Source organism: Vespa mandarinia, chromosome 5 (genome assembly GCF_050613455.1).
Source record: "Vespa mandarinia isolate Hongniang chromosome 5, ASM5061345v1, whole genome shotgun sequence".
Classification (NCBI taxonomy): Eukaryota; Metazoa; Arthropoda; class Insecta; order Hymenoptera; family Vespidae; genus Vespa; species Vespa mandarinia.
Window position 1 is genome coordinate 5,940,001 of NC_140814.1, and position 19,882 is coordinate 5,959,882.

At 36.4% G+C, this 19,882-nt stretch overlaps 1 protein-coding gene across 16 annotated transcripts in view; it reads left to right on the top strand.

The window, feature by feature from the left end:
* The window catches only part of lilli (AF4/FMR2 family member lilliputian), a 167,006-nt gene that overhangs the window by 102,394 nt on the left and 44,730 nt on the right, over positions 1–19,882 (top strand). For 15 of the 16 annotated variants that reach the window (XM_035866210.2, XM_085657389.1, XM_085657390.1 and 12 more), the window contains 2 exons: positions 12,890–13,465; positions 16,439–16,486. In XM_035866210.2, the coding sequence (XP_035722103.1) occupies positions 12,890–13,465; positions 16,439–16,486 (624 nt within the window). The remainder of the gene's footprint in view (positions 1–12,889; positions 13,466–16,438; positions 16,487–19,882) is intronic. The other variant, XM_035866218.2, reaches the window with a different exon arrangement.

Below are 19,882 nucleotides of genomic sequence, written 5' to 3' on the forward strand. Positions count from 1 at the left end.
CTCCTGACGTAAATCGTAAATCATCCTTTTGCATGTATAATTTGAGTGATTATGATTTATTTTTCTTTTATGGAAAATAAGAAAAATAAAAAAAAAAAAAAAAGAGAAAAAATAAAACAAAAAGAAAAACGAAGAAGAAGAAGATGAAATAGTAGAAGAAGTAGAAGAAAAAGAAGAAGAAGAAGAAGAAAAAGAAGAATTACTCGTATATTTAAAGCGTGACAACGTAGGCAGAGAAGATGAAAAAAAAAAAGATGTGTTGTCAAGGAACACATAATTAGCTATTTCACCCGTCGATTTAAGAAAAAGTATACTATTTCAGCGGGTTCTTAAGCGATGGCAGAATGATTGGTGGGATGGTTTCTATCTACTCGTCTATGATTACTAACCTTGAAGAATACTTGCCTATATTTCATTCGGGAACGTTTCGAAGTGATCGATCGTCGCCTAGCGGAGGCACGTTTTGAGCTCGTGCTGTGTAAAGTCGAACGATCGTTGATCTTTTTAACGAGTACATAGTTCAAGAAGGTGTACAAACGCTTCAAAGCTGAACGCTACATGATAGATATAGATATAAAACTGTAGCCTCGTTTATCCGATACAGTGGAAGGAAACGCTGACTACTGAAAGAGATCATGCTTTAATCGTGGATCATTACTATGCAGCCTTTGTAATGCATTAATAATCGTTGTTTTAACGACATCGAGGTTAGCGTAGGAAGGTACGACGAAGCTCTGTGCTGAATGACCGTACGACGAGAAATTTTTATGCCCTGGTAAATAAGACGACGAAGAAAGAGAATGGAACGTGAAGCGAATTAAAAATATAAGTCAGTGTCGGACTCATTCTTCTTCTCCATTTCGTGCAAATGAAATTTTCGAAAGAATTACATAATTCTCCTAGAAAATTTATACAACATTTTTCTTAAGCTATTATTATCCATTTATTATTATTATTATTATTATTATTATTATTATTATTATTATTATTATTATTATTATTGTTTTATTAACATCGATCATTATCTCTATCGTTCTCATCACATTTTCATCTTATTTTTTTCTTGCTTGGTTTTTTTTTGTTTTTGTCTTCTTAATCTTTTCTTTTTTCTTATATATATATATATATTTTTTTTTTTGCCGAGATATTATCTTATACGATACGATCTTTTCAAAACTCATGGAATTTCAATATAAAGAATTATTTTAATACTTCCGAGCGAACGTTGTATCCATTTCAAATACGAAATAATATGATAATACGAAGGATACATAGATCGAGCCGAGTATTATGATGTAGTAAAGAGACGAATGGCTGGCAGTAACAGGTGGTACGCCTGAGAAGAGACGAGGTCATCTCGCCGAGAGATATCCTTTGAAAGTCGAAGACGAGTAGCATCTCTTGACTTCGATGTTACACGTATCTACGCGACAAGCTGACGTTACTAACTTTGTATATAGTATATAGTATACTTTTGTGTGTGTGTGTGTGCGTGTGTGTGCGTCTATCGACGTTATTCGATAAACAAGTAGAGACGTTTTCAACGAGATTCTTTCGAGAATCGATTTAAAATGATGCTGCCAATACTCTCCTGAGTATTTTTCCCAAGGAATAACAACAAATCCCTCAAGTGAACTTTTTTTATCGCGTTCTCTCGCGTTTTCGTTTCCTTTAAATCTTTCTCCGAAAAAATATATATATATATATATATTTATTTATTTATTTTCTTTTACCCGTTAAAAGCACAAAAGTTCGAAAGCTCGATCGCGAAAGGTGTTACGAAATACTTTTCCTTTCATGAAAGATATCGAAAAACAAGGGGGAATATTGTTTCCCCCGAGGGTAACATAGACGAACGGTTGAACATGCGTTTTCGAAAGATCGACGAGAGCATATCCGGATAATGTTGTCCAGTCCTTTACTATCGACAGCACAATGTAGGACAACGGTAAACAGCCTGAAGGAGAGTTTGCCCGGATGTTCGATCGACCTTTTCACATTCTCTTCCTTCAATCCTTCTTCAACTTCATCCTGATCCTCATCCTTCTATCTTTACTTCCGTTAAACAACTTAGATTTTATTGTTTCTTTTTCGAAGTTTGTCAGATATATATATATATATATATATATATATATATATATATATATATATAACGTGTCCGTAAACTTCTATATTGAAATAAATTCCCTCGTATATACGCGTTTATTTATCCTTTCTCCTTTCTCCACCCATCTACTCCTCCTCCTCCTCCTCCTCCTCCTCCTCCTCCTCTTCTTCCCTTTTCGAACAGAACTCGTAAATCGTTCGAATCGCGGTAATCGAACCTATCGAGTTTTAATTAAGAACGAATCCTACGGATTTTTCCGATATAAAAGAAATTTTTCGATGTCAGTGGTAGAAATACGATAAGGGGTTGCTTAGTTGGTACAAACGTCGCGCAGTCATCGGTCGGTTAATGCGAATTTTACGTGAGTCGACGACGACAACGACGAAGACGACGACGACGACGACGACGATGACGATGTGTAGGCAAAACGTGGAAAAGCGATGCCAGGCACGTACCATTTTTAAAATAGGAAAGAGGTGAGTAGGGCCGTGTTGCACGACGACAGCATTTCACCCTTTACGTGCGCTGCTTTCCTTCTCTCTCGCTCTCTCTCTCTCTCTCTCTCTCTCTCTCTCTCTTTTTCTCTATTTCGTTTCTCTTTATCTACACAGTTCGTCCATTCTCTCTCTCTCTCTCTCTCTCTCTGTCGAACATTTCCCTTTTTTCACCTTTTCTCACTTTCAGCAGAGGCATCCCTCCCTTCCCTCCTCTCGGCCATCGGCCTCACTTTTTTCCCTTGGCTTCCTGTTTTTGTCTCCTTGGAAAACACGGCAGAAAGTATATTTGATTTTTTAACGACGTAATATGGACTAGAGAATGAGAAAGAGAGAGAGAGAGAGAAAGAGAGAGAGAGAGAGAGAGAGAGAGAGAGAGAGAGAGAGAGAATAAGGGAGAAAAAAAAAGAATCCATTCATTCTTTATTACGACTGTCAGGATCTTACTGCAACATTCTTTTGCTTTCAAAAAAGAATCCTCTTTTTTTTCTTCCTCTTTTTTCTCCCCTTCTTTCTTCTCTCTCTTTCTCACTCTCTCTCTCTCTCTCTCTCTCTCTCTCTCTCTCTCACTCTCTCCGAATGAAAGATAAATAAGAAGTTAGTCGACTCGTTTTTTCTTTTCCTTTTTTTTTTCTTCGTTTTTTCTTATATCTTTATTTTTAAAAATCCAAGTAAATATGAAGGAATATATATATATATATCATCTATCGACGGTTCGATATCAAGCGATCTTTTTTCTTACTTATCTTTTTTTTTTTTCTTTTTTTTTTCTTCTTCTTCCTTCCTCTTCTTGTTTTTTTTATAAATATACAAGAAAGTTGGGAGTTGAATGCGTTAAAAGGAAATCATATATTTCTCTGATGATTCTGTTATTACCTGTGTCTTGGCCGTGTTAGCAACATCTTCTTCGTCGCGCACGAAGCCAGAGGAAGTAAATATTTGAGGGAAACGTTTCTCGCGTGCGCGAACGACTGCCTCGAAATGTTTGACGAGTTATGGGGGAAAAAAGAAAAAAAAAAAATAAAAAAGAAAGAAAGAAAGAAAGAGAGAGAGAGAGAGAGAAAAAAAAGAGAATATGTGAATTCATAAGGGAGAAGACTCGCGAGGTGGTGCGTTGGTGTGTATTTAGCGCAAAGGGGAAAAATTTTTCCATGTACGGTGATTTCTCTTCTCTTCGGGAAAAAAAAGAAAAGAAAAAAAAAAAAAAGAAAATATAGAAAAAGAAATGGAAAACGAGAAAGAGAACGACGAAGCCGATGGAAAGAGGTAGAAGGAGGAAGGGGTGAAGGAGGGGAAAAAATCAAGATGAAGTGGAAGAGGAGAAGGAAGAGGAAAAGTAGATTTTTTTTTTTTTTAATTTATTTATTTATTTTTTTTTTTTTCTTCTTTTTTTTTTTCTTTCCTCTCGAAAGACTCGACAAAAAAAGTGCACTAGTCAAGGCAATGTGCTCGGTTTTGTTTCTCATCGAAGAGTGTATACGTACGTTCATTCCGTTCGCTTGCTCGTTTGCTTAAAACTTTCCTCTTATGTATGTATATATGTATGTATGTATGTATGTAAATGACGACGACGACGACTACGACGACGACGACGACGACGACGACTATGACGACGAGGACGAGGACGAGAAATGAGCGTGACTTGGACGAAGCGCTAATTAACGCTACGTTTCGTGCGCGAAATCAAAGCGAGCCACTCAAAAATCCCGATGGAAGCACGATTCCCGCACGATTAATCAACGCGTATTACGTCTACGTTTATATATATATATATATATATATATATATATATATATATATAAAATATATATATGAAATAAATATGTATTTCGTATATCACGTGGCAATAGTAGTAGTAATGATATTAATAAACGTTAACTTCGCGGTTTTACGATTTCGCTTCCCATTAGAAAAAAAGAGAGAGAGAGAGAGAGAGAGAGAGAGAGAGAGAGAGAGAGAGAGAGAGAGAGAGAGGGAGAGAGAGAGAGAGAGAGAAAGAAAAAGGTAGAAAAAGATAGGAAAAGAAATTAAAGATCCGTAGCTTTCACTCCGGTTTTTCTTCTTTTTTTTTTCTTTTACTTCTTTTTTTCCCTTTTTCTTTCCTTTTTTTCATCTTTTACTTTCCTTTTTCCTTTTTTTTCTTTTTTTCTTTTTTTCTTTTTTTCTTTTTTTTTTTTTTTTTTTTTTTTCTATACCCAGACCAACGACGACGTACGCGAATATAATCTTACAGCTTTGTCCTTGATCATTTCTCTCCGACGTGTTGGAAACTCGCGTGAGAATTCGCGTCTTGTCCTTTTTAACGCCCATATTCTCTGCTCTCTGCGCTAGAATAGAGATTTCACTTAGACGTCTGCCTGTCAGGAAGGAACAACCGAGTGTAAAGTGCGAAGGGAAGATCCGTCGTAAAGAGATAGATAGAGAGAGAGAGAGAGAGAGAGAGAGAGAGAGAGAGAGAGAGAGAGAGAGAGAGAGAGAGAGAAATAGAGATAGAAAGACCGAGACTGCGATCCCATTTCCAATGATCAACAATTGTAACTATGTTGTTGTTCCTGCAAGGAAGAAAATCTATCTGTTTTTTTTTTCTTTTTTATTTTATTTTATTTTTTTTTTGAAATATTTTTCATAAATTATTTTATTCTTTTATACATTGAATCTCTCTCTCTCTCTCTCTCTCTCTCTCTCTATCTCTATCTCTATCTCTCTCTCTCTATATCTCTATCTCTCTTTTTTATTTCTCGCCTTAATCGAACAAATTAAATCCATTGGTGAAATATTTGTCCGATCGCATGAGAAAGAATATGTATTGATTGACGTTGGTGTATATCTTGTTCTTATCTTCATCGTTAAGATCGTCAGAATAATTATTTGAAAAAAAAAAAAAAAAAAGAAGAAGAAGTAGAAAAGAAAAAAAAGAAGGAGAGAAAAGAAAAAAAAGAAAAAAGAGATAAAATGAAGAAAAAATAATAATAAGGAAATTTATCTTCATAATAAACATATATATGCATATACGTGCGCGCTCGCGCGCGCGCGCGCTTGTATATGTGTATATGTATCTATCGAGAAAGGAACTTGTAGATATCAGGAAATATATACGTGCCGGTGTTCACGTAACCTCAAACGAGACATCACCTGCCGCGTTGAAATCTTTGCGGTTTTTTTCGTGGTCTCATCTCTTCGTACATATATGTATGTATGTATATATGTATGTAATGTTGTCTATGTTGTACATACAGCATACGTAGACGATATTCACGAGAGAGTTATGCCGTACTCGCGAGGCCGCCGATCGTTGGTTATATAACGTCGTAACCGATGGCATTCAGGATCGCTTCTGTTTCAACGTAACACTACATATATATATATATATGATGATAGGAGGGAGACGGGGCGGGGAAGGGGGTGGGAGGAGGATGAGGGTTGAGTATCGCTCTCCTTATTAATCGACTCCGCTTAAAGCCGTAGCTTTACGCTGAGGAATCTCGTACGGTCGATTGATTTTTATTTACATGCGTACGACGTATTTACGTATATACTTACGTACGTCATTCTATCGTCATATCTTGAACTTTGAGTTTACGTCGAGATACATGATACAAGCAAAAGAAATAAAAAAAAAAAAAAAAAAAAAAGAAAAAGAAACGGAGGAAAAAAAAAAAGAAAAAAGAACGTACGTAAGAAATTGGATGTTGTCCCGCAAGGAATCGTATTATTTCATTCTTTTTTTTTTCTTTTTTTTTTTTTTTTGCTCCACCATACACGAGTATAAGAAGCATTAAATTTACGTACATTGTATTATATTATTTCATTTTATTTCATTTTATTTCATTTTATTTTGTTTTCTTTCATAGATCTCAAGAATAAATTTTGGTAATTTCGTTTACATTTAAAATTTATATACAAATCTCAAGAATAAATTTATCTCCTTCAAATATAAATATAAATATATTTTTAAAGTTTGGATAATAGATTATTTCGTTATGTATAATGATTGAATTATATCAAAGATATTGGATATATTTCTTATGATTGAAATTCAATAAGGCATGCCTCGTGATAAATAATCGTTTATCGCGTATATAAGATCGTTTATTCGTGCTTAGACGCATTTAACTTTTACGCATACGTATCACGAAATACTTAAGAAGAATACAAAGACGATGGGGGTGATAGGTAGCGAAAAGAGAGGGATGGGAAAAGTGAAGGACCGGAGGGTGGGTAGAACAGTTTTAAATATATATATATATATATCTCTCTCTCTCTCTCTCCCTCCCTCTCCTCTCCTCTTCTCTTCTCTTTTCTTCTCTTCATCCCTTTTCATCATCGTTCCGTCGTCGATGTTTTATCCTTCGCGAACCCACCAGAGAACTCGTTTTGCATGGATATCAAAGCGAATCCTCTCGACGTAAAAGAACGACCGAAGCTTTTACCAAAAATTTGTCGAAGCAGAGAATCTTCAGATTCTCAGAGCAAAGAATCACAGCCGAGCGTCGACTACAACGACAACGACGACGACAACGACAACAACAACGACGACGACGACGACGACGACGACGACGACGACGACGATGACGACGACGACGACGACGACGACGACGGCGGCGGCGGTGGCGGTGGTTTCTTTTTCTTTCGTTTCGGTTCACGTCTCGCTTTTGCTCCCCACCTCCATCCGCATCTCCTCGTTCTTTTTTTCTTTTCTTTTTCTCTTTTTTTTTTTTTTTCTTTTTTTTTTTCGACGATAGCTCGAGGTTCTTTGGCGAGGAAGATAGAAAAAGACAGGCTATATGAAATCATTCAAAGTTTCGATAATAAAAGGATCATTGAGAAAGGAGCGAGAGACATTCGAAAAGGATATCTTCTTTTTCTTTGATCTTTTTTTTTTTTTTTTTTTTTTTTATTCTTTGTTTCTTCAACGAAATGCAAAATTTACTTTACGTTAATAACGAGAACGGAAAAGTGTCGACGATCCGCACGTAATTACGATGACGATAACGATGACATTGAAGATACGTTCGAAGAGAATTGCATATTTCTGTTTCTTTTCTTTTTTTTTTTTTCTTTTTTTTTTCTTTTTTTTTTCTTCCTCTTTCCCTTTCTTTCTTTCCCCCTTTCAAAAATGTAAATACTTAAAACGATCATACGAGCGATCTTGTGCCTTTTGGGGTAGAGATCATCGGCCATTGCAAAAAATATTTCATCGGGGAATAGACACTCCGTGAAGGGGGAGGGGAGGAGGAAAAGAGAGGGTGGTCTCTTTGTCGAATTTCTTTCGAAATAAGGAGCTTAACTCGAACGCCAACGTGCGCTGGCCTGGTTTTTCCAAGCTTTTGCCGCAGCGAATGAGGGAGAGAAGAAATGGAGTGTAGGGGGTTGGAGGTGGGATGGGGAGGGAGGGAGGGAGGGAAGGGGTAAGGGGAAGTAAAGGGAGAAACTCATACCCGTACGTCTTTTATGCCGCATAGAGTATAAGAAAGAAAAGGAGAGGAAGAGAGAGAGAGAGAGAGAGAGAGAGAGAGCTCTTTGTGACTCGATCTTTAAAGGCGCTTATGCGTCGAACAATTACTTGCAAATATCTACGTAAAGGATTCATCGTGCTTTTTGCTTGAAACGACGAGGACGTGGGGGGAGGGAGGGAGGGTGGGTGGGTGGTGGTGGCGGCGGTGGTGGTGTACCCCATCACCATCTCTATCCAAGATTCGACAATCTTCTTTGTCTGACAACTCGAACGATGTCGTCTTGAACTATTATATTCCACATTTAATCCGATCGATCATGTTCGGGATTCAATTGGTACTTCGGAGAATAACGAAATGAAAACTCTCGTTATTGATCTTACCTTTCGATAAAAAATATTTTCTTACTATTGACGTACATATACGTACGATAGATAGATACATACCTGCATAAAAGATGCATAAAACATATATTTTAATAAATAGATGGATGGATGGATGGATGGATGAGTAATCATATACATAGACAGGTGTTTCTATTGTTAGATCGGCTTACGTAATAAATATTTAGAATTCCAAGAGAGTAAAGATGGTCGAAACAAGAGCGACGTTGGTTACCAATCGAGAATGAAAGGATTTAGCTTCGTCTAAATTATTCTCACTGTCTTGTGATCTTGTAGATCATCACGTAACAAGAGGAAAGTTTTTCTTCGTCAGGGATAGAAGGAGAGAGAGATAGATAGAGAGATAGAGATAGATAGATAGAGATAGAGATAGAGATAGAGATAGAGATAGAGATTGATTCTCTCTTGGTATGTGTTTTATTGAGTTAAAAGAGAACAGAGAGTATCTTCGTTCGTCTTTGAATTCCTTTCGGTGAAATTCGTCGCATTGCTTGCCGACGTGTTCTTCAATGAATCAACACGTCGCATCGTCTTAACCCTGAAATCATAAATTTCCATTTTCAGTATTCTAACGTAGACGAGAATTAACGTGGCACAGAGTGTGTATATGTATGTGTGTGTGTGTGAGAGAGAGGGAGAGAGGGAGAGAGGTGAAGATATTAAATTTTCTCAAGTTAAATCTTATTTGACTAATTTCTAAACGATGTTTCTCGTAAACTCGAAAGTCGCATGCATGTTTAAAACATGCATCCCTTTGAGAACGTTTCTTCTTTATTGTCACGAACGAAATACAATTTCGCGTGTATGTGTGTGTGTGTATGTATGTATGTATGGGTGTCCTATGTGTTATATATAGTCAGACACGAAAGAAGAAGCGTCTTCTCTGGGAAGAAAGTTTTTACCGCTTGCCAACTGCTGGACAGTCCGTCCTCACCTTCCCTTAGCTTATTCCATTTTACTTTTATTCTTTTATAACGTGTATGTATCTATATATATATATATGTGTGTGTGTGTGTGTGTGTATATATATATATATATATATATACACACGTATGTACTTTCTTACGTGGGTTTTGTACAAGAAAAACGCGGAACGTAGTCTTTTTATTAAATTTTTCTTTTTTTTCTTTTTTCTTTTTGAGAGGGAAGAAATGGCTGACGGCAGCCATACTCTAAATTATAATACAAAAAAGAAAAATTAATCCAAAAATATTATTTTTAAATGTTAAGATAGTTGGATAGTTAGATAGATAACACAGGTATCGTAACGTTGTAAAATTTCCTTTCGAGGTGCGAACGTTCTTAAATATTTATTTTTACTAACTATTAACAAAAAAAAGATAGAGAAAGAGAGAGAGACAGACAGACAGAGAGAGAGAGAGAGAGAGAGAGAGAGAGAGAGAGAGAGAGAGAGAGAGAGAGAGAGAGAGAGAGAGAGAAATATATATATATAAAGATAAAGAGGAAAAAAAGAATAATAAACGACGGAGAAAGCGATGATCGACGATGTCTATGAGCTTACGAAGAATCGCGTTCGGAGGATAAAGGAAAGAGCTTGTTTACGTTTCGGGAGATAACAATAGAGGCAAAGGACAAACGGAGATTCATCGTCAATGACATCGTATTATTTCGCGTAATAGTCGATCGTGAGACGTCGTAGAGTTAAGAACGTAACCTCTCGCCTATAAGAGAAATATCTTAAGAAGCTTTTCGAAAATCTCTAAGGAATTTTTTGCGTTATCGTCGTTTACGATTATCTTTATTCTTGAAAAAAATATCATTCAATGGATACAGAGCACACATCTGGTAAGGATGACTCACGTACATACATATTTATTTCGCACGAATCACACGAGATAGAGAAAGAGAAAGAGAGAGAGAGAGAGAGAGAGAGAGAGAGAGAGAGAGAGAGAGAGAGAGAGAGAGAGAGAGATCATCGAACTTACTTTTATTTCTTTATTTCTTTCCTTTCCTTTCCTTTCCTTTCTTTTTCTTTTCTTTCTTTCGTTTACCAGTTCGAAACGATTTCAACGCAAGTCAATGTGTGGGCGTGAGATTTATCTGCGAACGATAATCCGACCGATAGAGACAGGATAATCTCTTGTTGCTCGTTCTAATCCTCTTGCCTCTCGCAAAGCATTTCCAGTCGGGAAACGTTTAAATGAAATATATTAAAATATGATGAATTATATTAGATTCTTTAAATCATTTATATTATCTCCTTAATTTTTTTTCTTTCTTTTGTTTCTCTCTGTCTCTATCTCTCTCTCTCTCTCTCTCTCTCTTTCTCTCTCATTCTTTGCCCCAACCACATATTGTTCTTTCACTTTTTCATCCTTTTTTTCTTTTTGTCTCCTACGATGACGTAAATGAATCGACAATTAAATCATATCGATCATAACGTCCGACGATTTGTAAACAACAACACAACAACATAACGATATATATACACACATATATATATATATATATATATGTATGTAAATAAGTATATATCTAATTTATTCTGATTTAACGATAAATATATAGGCATGTATTTCGCGTCGAAAGATAATTTCGATGTTTTTTACGAGCGTCCCAAGGAGAGTCCTTTTATTATCAAGGCAATAACGTCGACGACGAATACGGGATCGTGTGTTAGTATCTTGGACTTGTTGAAAGAAACGAGGAGATGAAATAGGAAGGAGAGATTGGGAGGGATGGTAAAGGAGGACGCGAAGGATTCGTAGAGGGAAGATTGAGCGAGGTCGTCAGGCCGGAAGGAAAGTCCCTGACCTGCTCATTTAACCATCTCCTATCCTCCCTCTTTCTCTCTCTCTCTCTCTCTCTCTTTTTTTCTCTTTCACCCTTAGCAACCTCTCATCCTTCGGACCATCGAATTTATGTCATCTCGAGACTCATCCGCTTTCTCGCAGTTTAATCAGACTTTCATCGACTACTTAATATTCTCCATCCTTTTTCCTCCGTAATCTTAATGGAAGAGAAGAGTTTCAAATTTTCCTTATGTTCGACAAACAAATCGATCATCCTCCATGTCGAATTTCTCTTCTACGCATAATCAAAACATAATAATACATAATCTGTGTTTACGAAACTTATCTCGATCGAGTCGACCCAAATAATCGACTTTTCTAGGTCAATAGGGCGGGATCTACGATTAATTATTATTTTTTTCTTAATGCCCGTTATAAAATCCCTAAACGTTTTATATTATTTTATATATAGATGTATTTTTAAGTAATCCATATTATAATTAGTTTTATAAGTTCTCGTTAAACAAAATATTTCATTTTTGTATACGATTAACTTATATACCTACTTAACATACTTAATAACTTAAAATATACTTAACGTAAATATACTTATATATATATATATATATATATATATATATATGTATTCGTAATAAATCTTCTTCCTTAATTAATTAGTTTACATTAATCTGACAGAATATAAATTTATATAAGACCATTCGAAAATGTATCGTATAAAATAAGAACGTAGTTATTGTTGTGTGAAAAAGAAAGAAGACGAAGATGGAGTAGGCGTGAAAAAAAAAATTGTTTGGCCGCGAAGAAACGAACGTGAGATTTATAGCGCATATTAATCACATTGATACCTTCTCTCTCTCTCCCTTTCTCTCTCTCTCTCTCTCTCTCTCTCTTTCTCTCTCTCTTTTTCTCGCTCTAGCTCTTGCTTACGCTTCATCTAACAGGGTGAACGTCTCCGCCTCCTTATTAAGCTACGGTTTGATCTCATTGTCCTTAGAGACAAAGGGAAAATGCTTCGTTGTATATATGTAACGTAGAGATACACACCGGTTATATATTGTTGGTAGTGTAGTACGGCATCGTTATTACAAGGAACACACGTGAATACTTGGAACAATAGCCTCTCGCGGTATCTCCTTACCGCATTAATTCCTCCTAATTGCGCGGTTAATCAGTTTCAAAGTGGAAAGTTAGTCGCGGTCAACAGGACAATGCCGCGGGATAAGTTTCGAATTTGACTCGAGATCATTAGGCGACGAAGTAGACGGCGCGTTGTTCTCTCTCTCTTTCTTTCTCTATCTATCTATCTATCTATCTATCTATCTATCTATCTATCTATCTATTTATCTATCTATATTTCTCTTACTCTGTGCGCGCGCGTTCACGCGACTTTGCGAAATTAATCCTTTTGTAGGTATCTTAAAGTCGACTCCGATCTTGACGCATCGCGCGTTACGCGTTCCATTTAAGTTCATATGTATTTCTATGTGCGCCCATTTCCCATCTGCGAAATAATATTTAATTATTTAATACGTAAAAAAAAAAAAAACCCCTTTTGTAAATATAAAATCATTTTGGATAGGATGCCAAAGTGAAGAGTTTTTTATTAACGATTTTCTTTTTTTTTTCTCTCTTTCTTTTTTTTTTTCTCTTCGTACAGGTGAATCCAGATACCCAAGACCGTACTACCCAGCAAATTCAATCTAAGCTGGGTAATTATTCTTTGGTGAAGCACCTCTTAGATGAACCAAAGAGGTTAATTGGAATCGAGGGTGTCCCAGCAAGTCCTGCACCATGTACTACTTCTTCCTCTCATCGTACTGCTGTTAGCACAATCGGATCAAGCTCCAGGAGTTCACCATCTTCGCAGGAATTTAAAAAGCCCGGTGGCCCAAGGACGAGTAATTCCTCGTCTTCCACTACGACGTCCTCCACAACTTCTTCAACGACATCCTCCACTTCATCTTCCTCTACGTCGTCGAGCCATCAACGTGGTGCATTCGTTAAGCCTGTTGACGGAAAACCACCTTATGGCGTCCGTACAGGTTATTCCGGACAGCTAAAACATTCTGGAAACAGTAATAGTGATCATCGGAATCACAGTTTACTGTCCCTTAAGGGACAACCTGTTAAATCGCCTGGAAATATCTTATCCGGGAATGTATCCAACATTGGCAACTCTGCCAATCGACTTCATACAGCTGCAAGCAGATTATCAAGGTTACCTCTGGATAACGTGAGTATTCTGCATTAATAATTCCTTGACCCCTTTCGCTTTATAATAGGCTTTACTCAATCGTTCCGTCCATCTCCAAATTTAATCCGAAACCAATGACCATTATATCTGATTTTTTTTTTTCTTTTTTTTTGTTAACACACTACTAAACGTTAAATCTAGAAGAATAAGATACTGATCGACGTTAAAAAAAAAAAAAAAAAAAAAAGAAAAAAAGAAAAAAGAAAAGAAATGAAAAGAAAAAAAAAAGTCCTTTAAACTTTAAGAAAAAAAACAGTGTTCGATCGCATAACGATATAATATCCTCGTTAATTTTAAACGGAACGATATTGCGCCGGGATTGATTACCGAATTATAAACGATATAGCAATAATTTTTATTGTACAATCGACATTACCTGTTCCACTGTATCCTAACCACCCCACCTCCAACCGCCCCCACCCTCCCAACTCCCCAACCCAACCCAACTCCACCCCTTTCACCGATACATTTTAGTTATCGTGCGATCACAAGATCAAAGAACGAACCTACAGCATTAATCACTCGGATACGATAATAAAGAGGCTATTACCGTTTTCTACTTCGTCTCTTTTTTCTACTGTTCTCTCTTTCTTTCGATCGTTTTTATATCTATATCCAACGAAACCGTCGTGGCAACGGGTTCGTTGACAGGAAACGAATTGCTTTTCGATGGAAATCCTGTGGGAGTTTCTGGAGGGTGAGAATGTTAGAGAAGGAGTGGAAGGGTGAAGGTGGATTGGTCGAGCCCTCCTATTACGCGTGCCTCCTCGAGGTGTAAATTTCATTGAGATTGCCTATCGATCGACCATCTCTCTCTCTCTCTCTCTCTCTCTCTCTCTCTCTCTCTCTCTCTCTCTCTCTCTCTCTCTCTCTCTCTCTCTCTCTCTTTCTCTCTCTTTCACACGCAATCTTCCTATTCAGGAAGACCGTCTCTGTTTCTTTGTACACACATGTACACGTAGTATACGTGTCTATCTATCTCTTTAGATGATGAGGGTGCCCTTCTCTCTCTCTCACTCTCTTTCTCTATCTATCTGTCTGTCTGTCTGTCTATCTATCTATCTATCTATCTATCTATCTATCTATCTATCTATTTATCTATCTATCTATCTATCTATCTATCTATCTATCTATCTATCTATCTATCTATATATATATATATATATCTTTCCCTCTTTCTGAGTGTACTTACACAATTAGGACTCGGAGAAGCAACGAAGCTAATATCCCCTCAGACTCTTTCTTCCTTCCTGAGAAAATTGATTCTGCTTGTCCCTTTTACTTCCTACTCCTTTCTTTCTCTCCCCTCCCTCTCTCTCTCTTTCTCTCTCTCTCTCTGTTTATTTCTCTGTTCTCCTATACTGTCTATCTTTTTCTATTCTCTCTCTCTCTCTTTCTCTTCCAACCCACCCCCCTCTCTCTCTGTCTCTCTCTCTCTACCATCACCTCTTTCGAACTCTCGAGTATCACGATTCGTTTGCCATTCGTTTTCATCCGCTAAATTAGTTTGGAATTACGCCCAAAAAAGGGGAACGATAAGAGTAGGGAGCAAAATTTCCGGTAGAGTAAGAAGATAGAGTGGAAAGGTGGTGGAGGATGACGACGACGGGGGGACAGGGAGGTGGGTTGTGTTCTCTTTCCCATCGCCCTATGAGTATCGTTAAACTGATAATGAAAGCGATATATCTCGTTACGTTGCACTCATCTCATTTTCTCGTTACTGCCAAAAGTTTATCTATGTATATATATATATATATATATATATATATATATATACATTTATTTATCTGTGTATGTATGTATGTATGTATGTATGTATCTATCTAAGTCGCGCTTTATCGTAACCGCGAAATCGAAATGTTGTTTCGTAAACCTCGTCGTGGATCGATTTTTCGACAAACTTCATTTCGTTCATTTTATCAAATGAGTTTATCGAAATACCGAGAAAGAAAGAGAGACAGAGAGAGAGAGAGAGAGAGAGAGAGAGAGAGAATGAGAGAGAGGAAGGGAAAGAGAGAGAGAGATAGACAGAAAGTTTTGATAAGTTCGTATCGATTTTGAATATTATTATCTATATCTAAGATCTAGAAAGGCGTTAAACTGACTTCGCCATTGTTTCTTCTTGCTCGAACTTTCTCCATTTCTCTTTTATTCGACTTTTTTACCACCTACTTTTTTTCTCTTTTTTTTTTTCTTTCTTTTCCTTTTTTTTCTTTTTTTTTTCTTTCTTTCTTTCTCTCTTTCTTTCTTTTTCTCTTCTTCTTTTCCGCGTCGCCGTCATCGTGTCCTACGGCTAAAAGTTAAAAGTAGGCACCCTTACCTTTCCCAGCTCCCTCCTCACCTTCGCTCTGTTTCGCCCACGCATTTCCTATTGTTTGTAAGCCTTCTTTCTGTACGGATGACTACTCGACGTTACTCGTAATATCTCTCTCTCTCTCTCTCTCTCTCTCTCTCTGTTTCTCTACTTTTATCCATTTCCTATCTCTTTCTTTCTTTCTCTCTTCTCTCTACTTTTCTTTCTCCATGCTATTATCTTCCCGAGACCGTTGATTAATGCACCCGTTAGGTAGTCGTGATAAATCGTCGAAGAATAATGCGAGATTTTTGCGAAAGAAAGAGAAGGAGAAGTCATTTTATTCGGTATGTCGTGTGGCGTTCAACCAACTCGGACGTTTCGTTCTTGATTTCATTGTCATCGCGAATATTGACTCGCTTGTGTACGTAAAAATTCTCTTTCCACATCTATTTTCACACTCTCTTTTCCCTTTCTCTCTCTCTCTCTCTCTCTCTCTCTCTCTCTCTATCTATCTATCTGTCTATCTATCTATCTATCTATTTATCTATCTACCTATCTATTTTTTTTCTTATTCCGTCGTAAAAGATTTTTCCTTATTCACGATGAGAACTTTAATAATGGAATCTTAACTTTTTTTTTCCTTTTTCTACTTACAGAAACATAACCCAAGTGAAAATTCAGCGGACGTGGAAAATATTCTGAAGGTAAGAGAATCTACTGTGTTTCTTTTCTTATTACGATTTTTCTTTTTTTCTTCTTCTTCTTCTTTTTTTTTTTCTTTTTTTTCTTTTTTCCTTTCCTTTTGATTAGAACTTAAGGATTTGCGAGATCATAATGAAAACGAAAAAAGAAAAGAAAAGAAAAGAAAAAAAAAAAAAGAAAATATGTATATATAAGGATAAATACGTGTTACGATGACGTACCGTGATCTTGGAACGATCTTGAAACGTCACGCGGCTACGTCTATTTATAGGGTGGGAGGGGGGAAGGGGAACACACATCCTTGAAGTATAGAACCGTTTCGAGTTATTTAAAGCTCGTAAATCCTTCCTGACGCGGCCATGAAACCGATCGAAAGTTTGGCCTAGAGGCGAAGGATTCCGTGATGGTAAAAATCATAACGAGATGAATGAATATCGATAAGTCTGTTTAGTTGTACCTCACGGCGATATTAATTTTTATTATTTCATATATCACGATAAGAGGAACCTGCGAGATATAAACGTATGTGTGCGCGCGTCTATATCGTACATTCATCGAAATTGATCTCTTGAAAACTCGTTCGTTCAAGATCATTAACCATGTTATATGTATCCTATATATCCTGCGAGATAAAATTTTACTTAAAGCATCCGGTTGTTTCTGATGATTCTTAATGAAAATTGGAAGGATAAATTTGTATCTACATAAGTACAGAATTTTCTTTTTCTCTTTCTTTTTTATCCTCTTTTTTTTCTCCTCTCTCTCTCTCTCTCTCTCTTTTTTCTTTTTCTTTTTCTTTTATCTTTTTAACGAAGTACAAACATACACGCATTATTCTTTAAAACTATTCTCTAGAAAAAGATTGTTTCAATGTTAGGGAATAGATTAAATCGTTTTAACAAGTTCACTTCGATTTCAACGATGCATTTAAAGTATTATCCAAATGAATTAAATTATAGATTCAAAGAGTGTAACGCAATATTAAAATTACAAATGGAAAAAAATTTTATAACGAATTCGTTGCACATCACAGGTAGGCGTAATTTTCAATTGAATTGTTAAACGTTCAGAATGTTAATTTTTAAACGTTGATTCTTTTTTCTTTCTTTTCTCTTCTGTTTTTTTTTTTTCCTTTTTTCTTCTTTTTTTTTTTTTTTTTTTTGAAATACTGAGAATCACCGCTAACGTTTCGAGAAGTATTCGCGATAAAAGTATGATTATTATCGAAACGGAAAGGAATACATGTATATTTTCAGTCTGCGTTTACATCACGCAGTCTGGATAGTTGGACACGATCGATATAATGCACCCGCTTCTCCCTCTCCTCTCCTCCCTATGGGGTAGAGTCAACCCTATGGCATTTCGAACAGAAAGAGAGAAAAATAAAGGGAGAGAGGTATATTAGAAACCGAAACATTGTCGTAGATAGTTGTCTTTATTCAACGATATGCAGAAAAGAAGAGTGTTTCGGTAGGAATAAAAACTCGAACTGTAGAGAACTCGTAATGGTCTTTTTACGACATTCTCGAATACTTACATAGAAACTTGCTCAAAGTTTCGCCGTTTTCGTGAAATAACACGTTCTTCGAGAAAACGTACGTCGTCTAAAACCATATAATCAGCGTAGAAAGATCATTTGGTTATATACGTATTCGTATATGTATATATGTACGTATGTATGTATATGTGTCTAAGCAAGTTGGATCACGTAATCGATATCTCGAAAGTAATTTTTAGAAGAGACCGATGAAAGTAGTTTTGTCAGTGGAAACTTTCATAATTTCGACGCCTTTGCTTCTGGCGAACGATAACAGATTATAAACGTATAACGTGAATATTTATCTCTCTCTCTCCCTCTCTTTCTCTCTCTCTCTCTCTCTCTCTCTCTCTCTGTGTGTGTGTGTGTGTATGTGTGTGAGTAAATATGTCTACATGAGTATCGTTTCGTTGTCCATCATAGTGATTCATTGATCGAACTCTTTTTTTTTTTTTTTTCTATTTTTCTTTTTCAATATTTTTTTTATATTTTCTTTTCTTTCTTTTTTTTTCCATGTTTTTTTCATTTTTTCTTTTTTTTCATTTTTTTTTTATTATTATTATTCCTTTTCGCTCCACGTTCCAAAGCGACACATACGCACGTTATATCGTCATAGAACAATAAAAAAAAAGAAAAAAAAAAAAACAAAAAGAAGAAAGAAAAAAGAAAAGAGACGAAGAAAAAAAAAAGAAAGAAAAAAAGTCCCATAGGACCACCGACCGTACCGTGGAGCCCTTTGATCGCCGATGCGTCCTGTTGAACATGCCCCTGCTATAGAATAATCTCTATCCTCGATGCCGCGAATCGTCGTCGTGTCGACGTTACGGTTCGACGATCGAGTATATAACGAGGAGTCTTTAATCTAACATCGATATCGTTCGTTCATTCGTTCGTTCGATGAAACGATCGATCGGATCGATTCGATCGATCCGATCGATCGTTTGATCGAATCGATATTGAGTATCTTCTTCTTCGCGTTTTAAGGCGCGACTGGTTGATTTTCTAATCAATCTATATTCTTCGATTTTCATTGTAGATCGGATCGTAAGATATCCAAATTACGTTCATTTGCGTCTACTTTGTACGACGAGCGAAAAAAAAAAGAATAAAAAATCAGAGAGAGAGAGAGAGAGAGAGAGAGAGAGAGAGAGAAAAGAGAAGAATTACAGATTTCGAACACGTTAAGCCGCGACGGACCGTAGAGTTTTTAACGATCACAACATTTCCTTCGTAAACGCTTAATCATCTTATGCCTTCTTATGTCACGCCTCGTAATGACGGTGTTTATGTTCGCGACGAAGGTCGTTCGTTCGCGTTAGACTTTGTTATTCTCATAAGAGTCTCCGGAAGACATTGTCGCTTGGATACCAAAAGTCAACGTACGTTCTAATATCACGTCTCTTGAAATTAATATTTCCTAGATTTGTCTCGGATCACGCTAATTAACCGATAAATATTATATTTTATTCACGTGTAAAACTTGAAAAAAAAAAAAAAAAAAAAAAAAAAATTTAAGAAATTAAATCTTCCACGATCTACGATCGAAAATCGATCCTTTCATTTTGAGTAATGATTTACAAGATCTTTGATCTTCTTTTTTTTTTTTTTTTTTTTTTTTTAAATCCATATCCACATAATTTCTACACTAACTATTTTTGCATTTCAAACACCGCGTTTCGATGTGTCCGATATTGACGTGAATATAAGTACGTTGTAACTTGGGTGTTGAAAATGAAACGCTGAGTTCCCCTTCCCTCTCGCCCTCCCTACCTCTCTCCCACCCTTCTCAATCAAAGCAACATCTCGAAGAAAGTTACCAATCATCGGTTACAACTGTGTCTTACGTCGTAAAACACGTTCC